Raw genomic sequence first — 13502 nt, 5'->3', positions numbered from 1 at the left:
ACAAGCTCTCTTTAACCAGTAGTTTTGGAAAGGTGTTGCTAGGAGACTGAAGGTTATGAGAGAGCCCTTCCAGGGCTGCCACAGGTTGGGGAGGGGAACAAAATATCAAGTCTCTGGACCCCAGGTCTTCCTTGTCCAACCAGTTATTCTGCGAAAGGTTTTTTGTTTTGTTTTTGATCCAAGTTAGGAAACCACTGATCTATAAACTATAGGCATACCTCAGAGAAATTGCAGGATCAGTTCTGGACTACTGCAATAAAGCCAATATCACATTAAAGCAAATCACATAAATCTTTTGGTTTCCCAGTGCATTTAGAAGTTGTGTTTACATATATTGTAGTCTGTTAATTGTGCAATAACATTATGTTTAAAAATACATATATATACCTTGATTAAAAAATTTTATTCCTAAAAAATGCTAACCATAATCTGAGCCTGCAGCAAGTCATAATCCTTTTGTAATAGTAACTCCAAAGATCACAGATCACTGTGACACATATAATGCTAAAATTTGGAATATTGTGAGAATTACCCAAAATGTGATACAGAGATACAAAGTGAACAAGTGTCATTGGAAAATTGGCACTGATAGGCTTGGGGATCCAGGATTGCCGCAAACCTTCAATTTATAAAAACGCAATATCTGTAAAGTACCATAAAGTGAAGCACAGGACAGACGAGGTGTGCCTGTATTTTGGTCAGCCGTGAACATCAGCATGTGGAACACACTTTGGAAATCGCTGATTGAAGCAAATGGCTTGATCTTTAAGTTTTGCTACTCCTACTATGATGCCTATAACTCTAGGCTTTTTGTTATTCTCGTACACCCTATTTTCCTATTAAGCATTTTTATTTGGGGAAAGCCACATTATTACAGGGTATCAGTTTTCTTTTAGACATATGATTTTAAATGATTTGTTTCAGTGTTATATGTAATTTTACTGCATCCTAGATTCGCAGCAACATTTCATTTCTGTTGACACAACTCCAATTTTATTATAGCAGTCAATGAAAAATAAAAGCAGAACTTCACACCTTACATTGTTAGAATGTGTAATCAATGAAAAGAGGAATGTAAAGACTTTTCCAATTTCAATGAAATGAGCAGTGCAGCTTATTTCATTCTTTTGGAATCTATTTTAACGGCATGAGCATTCATGTAATTGGATTCTTTTACTTTCATCCTGAAATTCCTCACTACAAGTTTGTTGGGTTTTTTAAAAAAAGAATGATGTTTTGGTCTCTGATTTGCTGAGAGTTTTGCTATGTGTCTGCTCAAACAAACATGCATCTGATGATAAGCGAGAGAATCGCTAGACTAGATAACGGGGGCAGGTTGAGGATGCTAATAAAGTGCTCTTCTGCAACTGTACATTCTTTCCTCCAACCTGCAGTGTCCCAGCTGTGTCAGTGCATGCTTGCTTTCTCCATTCAGCACCGATTCTTTGTCTGGAGTCACCTGTCATTTTCCAGTCATACAAAACCTTCGTCCCTTCTCACTCATACCAACACATCAGATGATGAGTTGCCTTCTTTCTAAGTCAGCCAGTGCCTTTAAGTGCTTATATGTTTGGAGTCAGTTGCTGAACACCTTGAGGAATACACATAACCTGATTTCAAAGACAGGGTATTAGTGTGGATGAAAGGTAGACACTAGCAATGGGAGCCAGGCTTTTTTAAAAAATATATACATATGTGTGTGTGTGTATGTATATATATACACATATACAGAGAGAAAACAAGACAAATTCACGTGACACACAGCCAAAAAGTGTTCCCATTAAACCATGCTAGCTGCGTGGGGCAGACTGAAAACTAGCATCTCATGATGCACCATGTTAAATGTAAATAAACACAGACTTTCTTGGAAGAAATCCAAAATTTCTGCTGTGACTGAGTTGTCTAGGTAGTAATGCCCATGGAGCTCTTTTTGTCCTTAGGGTACTGCACCTACAATGTGGATAGCTGTGACTGGTGCCTAACTACCTAATTTTCTACCAAAACACATCATTTCAATCAAGGATGTATTTTTGTAAGAATCACTATTTAAGAAATATTATAGTTGCACCTTAGATGTAAATTCTAAAGAACTGTGTGTCTATAATCTGGTACCTTTTTGGTAACAATTTTTTGACAATAAATATATTTTACCCTAAATTTTCTCTTTTTTTTTAGATTTAAGTTTTGAAAATAACCTCAATCTCAATTTTAATTTTCTCTTAAAAGCCAGTATCCAAACACATATGGAATCCCCAGGGCTGGCAGTTCTTGGAATTTCAGAACAAATTGATATGCATTTACTCTTCTGTGTGGTAAATAGAGAGTAAGGCCCATTCATGGCCATATCAGTGCTCTTCTCTGCCAGAAGCTCACTGCTGACAGTTTTATTCTGAATCTGCTTTTCTTCCGCTCAAATAACTTTGATATTAATACACAATTGAGTTCTCCCTCTCAACTATCATGATTGGTTTCGAATTTTGTCTCAAAGACTATTGTAGATGAATTCCCTGCACCCGCCACCCCCCCCCCAAAAAAAGAAAAAACTGAAAGCTTTTAAGACATGATTCAAGTACTGAAATCATTTTAAGATCTCTGTTACTATTTTTTGACTATCAGATGGTAAGTAAAATACTAATAATCTTTTCCAAAGTTTACTAGAAAAAACAATCAAATATGAGATCTATCAGTTGTTTCCTTTTTGAAATTTCTGAGAATCTTCAATGAAATTATTTCTGCTGGAGAAGCAAGGTCAGATGAAAGATAAAGCTTTGGGACTGGCTATTCCTGGCAGAGTCCCAGGTCAGTTTTGTCATCATAGAATCTTTCTCTCTAGATATGAACTGTGCTTCATGTATACACAGTTTCCAAGTATTTGTATTTAGCTACATATGTTTGTATTTTTTTTAATAGCAGTCATTTCTCTGGTTATTTGCCACTTTCACACCACCCAGATTAAGGGAGTTAGCTCATGATTTGGCCCCATTTTCTAGGTGGGAAGATTACATGAAGCACTTAGGTCAGCGGCTGGTTGAAGGTCTCACAACGGAAATCAGTGAGAGTCTTTCTCTGAGTTTTGTTCTTAAAATTCAGGGCAAGTTTTCCTTGATGTTTCTTTTAGTCTCTGCCCTCTTTTTTTTTTTTTCTTTTTTTAAAATCCGATCTACCCTGAAGCTCTTTTTCACCCAGCACTTTAATTCAAGTGCCCCTTAGTTTTTCTTCTGTTTTTATTCACCCGTATTAGCGGTCTTGATGTAGTTGGGGACTTGGACGGGCAAAGTCTTCAAGTAAAACTTAAAAAATAAACCTTATTGTTCCTTTAGTCTTGGAGGTGGAACATTCCTAGGCCTTTGTTGCTTGCTGACTGGTTGTGAGACCTTTGAAGAAGCTCTGGAAATGGCAGCTAAAGGCGACAGCACCAATGTTGATAAGCTGGTGAAGGACATTTACGGAGGAGACTATGAACGATTTGGCCTTCAAGGATCTGCGGTAGCATCAAGGTAGAGACCAAGTAGCTAGGAGCAGTCGTGATTAAACACAAGGCAGTCTCTCCACCCTGGCTGTTCATTTAGTCTGTTGTTTGTTTTTTTAATGTCAACCCACCAGCCTGGTGCAAGGATCTATGGTATTGGAGCTCAGACTTGATCTCCTGCCCTGATGAAGCACTGAGACGTTTAGCTTTGGATACCTGTGCTTAAAATAAGGCAGCTTTGAAAGAAGGTTCTGGAAAACTGCAACAGTTTCCCCTGTTCCATTCTTGTCCAGATATCTAGAGGCATTAAAAAAAAATTTTTTTTCCCCATTAATAGCCATGCTACTGTGGCCCTATTAAGAAAAGGGCGGCCAATCATCCATATGGTAATCCTGTCAGCTTGTAAACCATGGTAGCTAAATCAGGTTACTTCAGCTTGATCAGAGTTATTCATAAAACTCTCCGCTGTACTTTGGTGGAAGCATGGGGCCTGCCTGGAGGATGATTTTGAACACTCGCTAATATTTCCAACATAGCTTTGGCAACATGATGAGTAAGGAAAAGCGAGATTCCATCAGCAAGGAAGACCTCGCCCGAGCCACCCTCGTCACCATCACCAACAACATTGGCTCCATCGCTCGGATGTGCGCGCTGAATGAGGTAAGGCCTTAGCCCCGGGGCAGCCGTGTGTCATTCGTACATCTCAATTTTGACAGTGCAGTAACTGTTGACCCTCACAGCACTCCAGATCCTTGGAAAACCTGCTGTTTCTCATAATCATACCTTGGAGACCATGAGGGATGTGTGTTGGGGGAGGGGGAGGAGTGTGTGTTTCATTTTTAAGGAGGCACTGGGTGATGCCAAATAAAACCATCTAACCCGGGAAACACAGTAAAAAGGACAGTCCATACTATAACCTCTCCAACCTCACGGACACACACCGATTGAACTGTGAGGGCAATCTTACACATCCTTGTGAACAATTGCAGGTAAAACATTCCACTTGCAATATTCGATATTCTCTCTGCTTTCAGCTTCTTTACAGTGTTGCCTTGTGGCATGGAGTTCAAGCAGCATTGTACAGGGCTATCAAAGCAGAGAGAGCTTGCTACAGCTGAGGCCAGCCAGAGCCCCAGGCACAAGAAAGGGCAGAGCTGGTGACCGACAAAGCTTTGGTAACATGTTTTAAGACACTGCAAAATTCCTTTGAGAAGAGTAGAACCCTTTTCTGAAATGCAAGATGTGTCAAGTAGAACAGTTCTCACTGAGTTGTATTAGGAAGACAAGAAAAAGGCATTGGGATGTGGAATAAGTAATAGTAAAAGTATTAAAGAATCAAGTAGCATCAGTAGTGGGGCTTCCCAGGTGGCGCTTGTGGTAAAGAACCTGCTTGCCAATATTCTTGCCTGGAGAATCCCACGGACAGAGGAGCCTGGTGGGCTACAGCCCATGGGGTCACAAAGAGTCAGATACAACTAAAGCGACTTAGCACTGAAGCATCAGTAATAAGAGTTTTTAAAATATGAATTTTTCATAGAAATGTGACACATACAGAAGAGGGTTCAGATCACAAGGGTATAGCCGACAAATTGTCAGATACTGTGCATGTATGCACACACACACCTGTATAGCCACCACTCAGATCAAGAATTAGAACACTAGAGGTAACTGCAGAAACCCTCTTCAACCCCCTTCTAGTTGAACAGTGGAATATTAAACAGGGTATGAGGCAGCCTTTATGACAGGTGGGTGGCAGCCCTGCCTTTGAACTCTAGGGTTATGAAAGAGACACACTCCTTTTATAGTATTGAACAGAATTTGTCACTGGCCTATGGATCAATGTCATGCTTTCTGTAAGCCCCCATTTTGACTGGAGTTTAAATGAGGGTGGTAAAAAAAATAAAAAATAAATGAAGGTGGTATTCAGATGAAAGTATTCCAGAGACATGCCTTTTCAAAGTCCACTGTGGTCATGGGATTCACTTTAACAGAGAATTTATTTTTTGACATTAACCTTTGAGGAAAGTTTTCCCAAGTAGCCAAACAAGCCCTAGGACTAGTATGTGTATAGTTGGCTGTGCCCATAAACTCTCAAAGGTCACTTGGGTGGAATGTCTCCCATCCAATAGAGCAATAGGTGCCATTTCCCCTACTTTCCAGAGAGCTGCAGTGAGTGAGCCAGTGGATCTTTTCACAGGTATCATAATCACTTTCCGAGTAGAGTAACTGATTTTATTTTTTACTTTTATTTCAGTGTCAATACCATTTATTGCTGGAGTATAGTGTAGCCATGGTACATACTGTGAATAGTTGGAATAACTCTTTTGAATGTTTCTGTGGTGGTGAATGAATGATAGGACTCACGGATCACTTGGGGCCAGGGTTCTGATAGCCAGCGTCCTGCCAGCCATTGCTTTGCTCCCTGGAGTCATTGATTGGAGGATCTTTGATTCCAACCATTTCATGGAGGGACACCACATTTACTGACTCTAAAATATTTTTCTGTGATTATTGGAATGCTATCAAATAGTTCTCTACCAACTTTTAAAGTTTGTATTCTTTTTTTTTTTTTTTTGGAATAGAGAGTACAAACACATAATATAGAGCTCTGAAGACACCACAAGTAGAGTATACATGGAAATAAGTCACTGCTGCCATCCCATCCCTCAGTTTTAACCTCACTAGAGGTAGCCATTGTTTTTAGTTTTTCTGTTTTGTTTTGACTCTATATTATCTGCATTATAGGATAAACATACTGACTAAATATTTCATTTTTGAATTAAATATGTCAGATGTTTCTTTAATGGAGTCTGAGTGTTATACCTTTTCTACTTCAACATTTTTCAAAAGAATTCTTCCATGTTTTCTTTGTCTCCCTTTTTTTTTTTAACCTTTTTTTAAACCCACCTGGAATTTATTTGAAATAGGAGTATCTATCACATTCTAATGCCATTTCCATTTCTTCTGGCTTCCTGCCAGAGCAATGCAGGACTGAAAGTTTAAGCAAGTCCTACGTGGGCAGTTTGTGGCTACAATTCTTATTTGTGGAAACATTAAAGTTACCTCCCACACCTCTACCCAGGGAAAATTTTCACTGTGGTTAATGGGTTTGTTAACATGTATTGTTAAAATCTGAGACAGTTAGAAAGTGATGTTCCCACACTCTGGTTGCTCTTGATAGATTGAACAGAAAATAGTGCCAGATCCCAAGACTCTGTTCCCTTTTATGTGAGTGACCATAGCAACTGGCTCTGTGAGTGAGTGATGGTGGGCAGCGTCTGTGTGGCAGACAGGCTGAGTTCAGTGTGAGGTGTGTGTTCAGAATGCAAATCTGTATCCATGACGACAAAAATATAAATGTATTTTTTGTTATCTTATTGTAACCCACATATTGATCAAACAGGATAGTTCATCATATATCCTAAAGGGCGAAACTAGGTATCATTTCTTTTTTGTATTGCCAGTGTTTGCAACAGAGCAACCTGACCAGACTTGTTAGATGAATAACTCACACCATAACCATTTAATTTATGAGTTGGTTGGGAGTTCTCTGATAGCCTAGTGGTTGGGATTTGGTGCTGCCATCGCAATGTCCCGGGTTTGATTCCTGGACAGAAGGTCCCACAAGTCACATTGCACAGCCAAAATATAGTTTTAAATTTTTTTTTAATAGGTAAAATTTATAAAAAAAATAATTTATGAGTTGATAATATTTTAGAGTTGGAAGTTTGGGGGATTGAAGAAATGCACAAGCAATTTAGATGAGCTTGAACTCCAGTTTTAATTTCATATATGAAATGTTAGGAAGTGAATTTTATATTAGACCCAAGGCAACCTAACATAATACCTGTAAACAAGCCCAATATCAGTCTCTGCCTCAACCATGCAAATTGTGGAATGAACTCTGAGATTGATTTGGCTTCATCTTGGAAATCCTGAAATAATTCTGCTTAACAACAACAACAAATTCACTCTGCAAGTTCCTAGAACACAGTGATATACAAAGCATTGGGTCTGTTAAATGCTAATTTTATGCCATGGTTCAATTGTTTCTCTTTCATTTTTTCTTTTCCCAGAATATTGATAGGGTTGTGTTCGTTGGGAATTTTCTCAGAATCAATATGGTCTCCATGAAGCTGCTAGCATACGCCATGGATTTTTGGTCCAAAGGACAGCTAAAAGCTCTGTTTTTGGAACACGAGGTAAGTTGAGTTCACATGGACTTAATTGTCCTCCGTGATTATCTAACATGTGAGTGGTTTCCTTAGTTTGTATTTATGCAAAAGATAAGGAAGAACAGTATATAAAATGGAAGCTCTCATATCCAACAATCAAGACTAGTAGATGGTTAATTTTTTTTTAAGTTAAAAAATGAGTGATCATGGGAAAATACCTCCCTACTTTCAACATTCTGTTTTAATATAAAATGTATAAATGTTCATTCGCTCACCAATTTTTTAAGGTAGGTCCAAGACCTAATTTTGAGCTGGGGTTCTGCTGATGGGAGCTTTGTAATTGTGTTTTTTTTTCATAATCCACAGTATTTTGTACCTTTTTTGATTTTTGGTTTGTTTCTTTAAAGTATATCAAGAAATTAGAGATACCTTAATTTGGTTGAAGTAATTTGGTTGCAAAACCATTCTAAATTATCCCAATCTTTCATATGTAGAATCTACCTAAAGAGAGGGCAACGGTTGTGACTACCTTTTTCAATCTTTGTTTCACTTTGTTTTCATTATTGAGATAGAGTTAGCACATAACATTGTATAAGTTTAAAGTATATAATAATGATTCAATATATGTATATATTATAAAATGGTTATTATTAATAGCATAAGTTTAGTTATCATCCACCACCATACATTATTACAAAGATTTTTTTCCTTGTAATGAGAACTTTCAACAATTTACTCTCCCAGCAACTTCCACTATTATTAACTAGCTTTTTCATCTTTTTTAAGAATTTAAGTGGATTTTCATAGAGGTGACCAGTCATCTTGTACTCTTTTTATTGGTTTTGGTGGTATATAATTACATTAGATTGTTACATTAACAATGAAATTGTCATAAACAAATTTGAGGATAAACACAACTGACTCTTGGCAAATAAACAACTCAGTCGGTAAGAACGGAAGTGTTCAACCTACTCTTAGTAACCTGGGGCCTTGAGAGATTAGTGTGCTAGACATCAGGCAGCCTGTTTACAGAAGTAGAGAGCGCTGATTAATTCCGAATCCCTTATTTCCAGTTTCTGCACTAATAGAAATTGAAGGTTTCTAAGAGTGAGTAGGGGGGGCCCTCTTTTCTTCCCACCTTCTCTATCCTCCTTTAAAATCAATACTGTAGGGTTTCCCTGGTGGCTCAGTGGTGAAGAATTCGCCTACCAGTGCAAGAGACACAGGTTCAATCCCTGTTCTGGGAGGACCCCGCATGCCGTGGAGCAAACGCTGAGCCAGTGCTCTTGGGCCCACAAGCTACAACTATTGAGCCCATGTGCCACAACTACTGAAACTTGTTTGCCCGTACTCTGCAACAAGAGGAGCCACTGCAACGAGGAGCCTGAGCACTACAGCTAGAGAGTAGCCCTGGCTTACCACGAGAGCAAAGCCCACACAGCAACGAAGACCCAGCACAGCCAAAAAGAAATTAATTAATTTTAAAATGGAAGAAAATAAAATCAATACTGTAGAAAACGGCTCTTTATCATAGCAGGTACCCAGTGCCTTGGCTCTAATGCAGCAGGAAGAACAGGAAGTGTCATAAATTTCCATCGTAATGAATACTGTGGCATTTTTCTCATTTCCAAATTGAATTATTTATTTGAAAAGTTGCTGATGCGTTTGCAAGTTATTTAGGGCTCTCTAAGCCTATGTTCTATTAAAGCATATAAAACAATAGGAAGTTAAATACGAAAGAGTTAAAGGCCAATGATAGACATTAATACTAAAGAAAGTTTTTGTTTTCATGTTTTTATGCAGGCTGAGAAATGAAGTGATGTTAACTTTTTTGTGGGGAGGATGGGGCCTCAGAATTTTCACTTTCCTTCCCCCCAGCCAGAGCATCTTTTTTTCTATCTACTTAGTTAATCGATTTTCCTTGTAAAGTTTTGTTTAAAAAAATAAAATGAAAAAGAAAAACACTCTTTGGGATATCTGTGCTAAGTCACTTCAGTTGTATCCAGCTCTTTGCGACCCTGTGGACTGTAGCCCACCAGGCTCCTCTGTTCATAGGATTCTCCAGGGAAGAATACTGGAGTGGGTTGCCATGCCCTTCTCCAGGGGATCTTCCTGACCCAGGGATTGAACCTGCATCTTCTGCGGCTCCTCCACTGCAGGTGGATTCTTTACCACTGAGCCGCTGGGGAAACCCTAGTGTTACTATATTTAGCGATCAAAAATACAGGACACAGTTATTTTATCTAGCACTTACCTGTTTTATCTGGCAACCTTAAGTTATGATCCCCTTGGACTAAGGCAGAAAACAAATGCTGGAAGCCATCAGGGATTAAAAGCCATCTACAGGGGCACACAGGTAGTTAGTTGATGATAAGCTAGGGAGTAAGACCCAATGTTTTGGGAAAACCCACTTCTCTGGGTATAAAGGCATATCCTTCATACAGACTTAGGCCTCTGGATGACAGCTATGGTTTGTTAATAAGTGTTAAACTCAGTCTGTATGGCCAGTGAAAATAGAGCATTTTTATAACTCCTTGTAGGTACTTCTCAGAAAATTCTCTACCTCCTTGAGTTCACTCTGTTAGGCAGGTCTTTCTGGAGGAAGGGATGAAGAGATAACTTTTGGGAGGTCTGGTAAGATGGCTTTCCTGCCCTGCCTGGAGTCCTCACAGTCTCATTCGTTTCACTTATATGAGTGAGCATCTCCTAAGAGAAGTGGGCTCCCCAGGTTGCTCAGTTGTAAAAGAATCTGCCTACCAGTGCAGGAGACACAGGAGACTCTGGTTTGATACCTGGGTCGGGAAGATTCCCTGGAGGAGGAAATGGCAACCCACTTCAATATTCTTGAAAGAAGAGCCTGGTGGGCTACAGTCCATAGGGTTGCAAAGAGTCGGACATGACTGAGCATGCACACGCATGTATCTTGGAACCCAAAAGAAAGAGTCTAGTGAAGCAGCTGAGAACATAGGCTCTCACTGACTTGGAGACCTTAGTCAATGACTACTTCTCCATTCTGTTTTAGCTTTTGTAAAATGAAGTGATAATAGTATTTGTCTCATAAAGTTATTGTGAAAATTAAGTGAAAAAATTCATGTAAACTTCTTAGGACAATTTCTAGCTTATAGCAAGCCCTCAATAAACGCTAGCAGTTGGCAATGGAGGCAGAGATCCCTGCTGTGCAGTGTTCTGACATCTGTCACCCATTTCTGCAGGAAGTAACCATTGAGCCAGGCAAATACCAGAGAAGAGGCGTCTCCTGCATTTTGGAAACCAACTTCTCTAAAAATTTCTGTTTTTCAGATTCTTTCATTTTTACAGATGAGAGAAGCTTAGAGTTCCTTCCTATGAAACATTACAACTTCAGAGTCAGATAGATTTTGGGATTGAGCCCCGGGACAAGGCATGTGACCCTGAAAGGGTAATTTACTTTATTACCTTCCATTTCTCATCTGTGGAATGGGGGTAATAATGTGAATTTTGCCATGACAAGGATTAAAATGAAATAATTATAATCCGAAAAATCCTAAAAATACTCAACAGCAAGGTAGTAGTGTATACTGTGATGCCAGAGATTTTTCTAAGCACTTTACATCTGTTAATTTATTTAGTGTATATAAGCAAATAGATACTCAGTGCATTTATTATTATTCTGTCATGTTTCATACCAGAGTTAAGGTTTTAAGTTTCTCATTATCTACAGCTTCCCAGGTGGTGCTAGTGGTAAAGAACCCGGCTGCCAATGCAGGAGACAAAGAGCCACAGATTTAATCCCTGGGTCAGAAAGATCCACTGGAGGAGGGCATGGCAACCCACTTCAGTATTTTTTCCTGGAGAATCCTATGGACAGAGGAGCCTGGCGGGCTATAGTCTATAGGGTCTCAAAGAGCCAGACAAGAATGAGTGACTGAGCACGCAGCATTAGTAGGCAGCATTCCTCAAATTATGAAAAGCAGTTGGTATTGGGCCAAGGTTCAGAGATAATCGTCCAGAAGTTTTCCCGTTGTTGTTGCAGGGTTACTTTGGAGCTGTCGGGGCACTGTTGGAACTGTTCAAAATGCCTGATGACCAGTAGAGACGAGCCATAGACATGGAGCCAGCCCTCTGTGAGGACAGGGACGCAAGCTCTGCTGCTGGAGAGGGTGAGAGCCACTGGGACGGAAGCCAAGCCATTATGGCAGATGAACCTGCTGGATTTATACATAATTTAAAATCCTTCTTGCTGATCTTCTACTCTTGGGTTTTGAGCTTATGATTCAAAATGGGGAATACAAGAGTTTTTTCTGTATACTGTATTTTTAAAAAAAAAGAAAAACATTTGTGCAGCGTGGCCAAACCTACCAATTTTATGCATTGACTTTGAAAAATTGAATGATGTTTAAAGAAGGACCTGAAATGTAAGTGCTGGTTATTTTTCTTCTGGGGTTTACTGATCAGTGTGATAATCTTTAATTTCATTTAGTAATAACTCTAGAAGATTTTACCTTGACATATCTTTCATGACGTTTCATGATTTGCTGTTGGTTTCAAATGAAACTACAAATTGGGCATGTTTTACTGTGAACACTATTTTGTTTGTTTGTTTACCTTTTTTTGGTCTTGTTTTTTCTGTTTGAATGTCTTATGGGAAAAGAGACTCCTTCACTGTTTCTGTCCTCGGATGACTCCCCTCCCCCCACCCCCGCAACACATTCGTTCTTTAGTGTCCTTGTTCATATTAATCAAGGTGCTGACCAACTCAATACGAACTTAAGCACGAGATCTAAAGCTCTCAAAAGTGCCCTTGAAGAGAAAACTCTGAGGAAGTGCTCATGAATTTAGTGAGTCTGGCAAAAGTTGAAAATTATTAATATATGCAATTTTGTCATCACCCTTATGAATATAAAGTGTTGCATTGAATTTCTTTTATGTTAGGTTATAATATTACACTGAAATGTTCTCTGACTAAATGTCCTCATCCATGCAGAGCATGTGAGTGGCAGCAAATCCTGTGCAAGATGGTGGAATTTACAGGGAAAGTCTCCTGGTAGATAACTATTCACACTGGGATGTTTAGGAGAAGTCATGGGTTGAGGTGTCATGTAGTAATATCTGTGTTTTGTACATGTATGTACCTAGGAGCTTTGTAACAATGCATCTTAAATAATAACAAACTTTTTATTTGAAATATTTTAGATTGAAAATTATATTTCAATCCCACTTTCTAAAATTAAAAAAAAATTATGATACTGATCTATATATTTTTTTTCTGTTTGAAAGATATCATTAGGACCGATAGGTAACTTTAAAATGAGAGCTTTGTACAAATATTGAAACACATGAAATCTAATGATTTAGAACTAATTAATCTTTCAAATTGAGCATATTGTTGAAAGGGATTTTTGAAGGGCAGTACCACTGTTCCATGATGAAACTTTCCTTCTTTGCCTTCTGGGCACCATCTTTAATTTCCATGTCTTCAAGTCTTGAAGAAGTTGATGTTAATGGAAGTATTCACTTGTCTGGTTGAAATAAAGCCTGTTTCTGTTGTGATTTGTTTTAGTGTCTATGTCATTTTCATATCTTAACCTTTATGTCCATATTATCTGCTTTTGTATCATAAAATGAATATGTGTTATATTTTAGCTACTCTACATTTCATAATTTGAAACGTTCACATGAGCTTCGTAAGGTCCATCACTTCTCAGCCTTTGGGCTAAGATCAAGTGAAGCTTGGTAAGGTCCAAAACACTATGTCTTCAGTTAAAGCTGTAGTGTAGGCCTATGCAAGGATTTATTTTTTTAATGTAGCTTTATTGTTCTTACACAACTAACTCCTTATTCCCGAAAGATCACTACTATATTTGATAGTTCTGAAAGAG

The 13502-nt window shown here is 38.6% G+C and overlaps 1 protein-coding gene across 5 annotated transcripts in view; it reads left to right on the top strand.

The window, feature by feature from the left end:
* PANK1 (pantothenate kinase 1) overlaps positions 1 to 13173 on the top strand; it is a 110287-nt gene extending 97114 nt beyond the window's left edge. For all 5 annotated transcript variants that reach the window (XM_065922882.1, XM_065922880.1, XM_065922881.1 and 2 more), the window contains 4 exons: positions 3321 to 3497; positions 4006 to 4129; positions 7546 to 7671; positions 11657 to 13173. In XM_065922882.1, coding sequence (XP_065778954.1) covers positions 3321 to 3497; positions 4006 to 4129; positions 7546 to 7671; positions 11657 to 11716 — 487 coding nt within the window. In that variant the 3' untranslated portion in view covers positions 11717 to 13173. The remainder of the gene's footprint in view (positions 1 to 3320; positions 3498 to 4005; positions 4130 to 7545; positions 7672 to 11656) is intronic.
* Positions 13174 to 13502: the final 329 nt, after the last annotated feature.

Source organism: Muntiacus reevesi, chromosome 2 (assembly GCF_963930625.1).
Source record: "Muntiacus reevesi chromosome 2, mMunRee1.1, whole genome shotgun sequence".
Taxonomy (NCBI): Eukaryota; Metazoa; Chordata; class Mammalia; order Artiodactyla; family Cervidae; genus Muntiacus; species Muntiacus reevesi.
The sequence above is the reverse complement of the archived record's forward strand: the minus strand, read 5'-3'. Positions and strand labels throughout refer to the sequence as shown.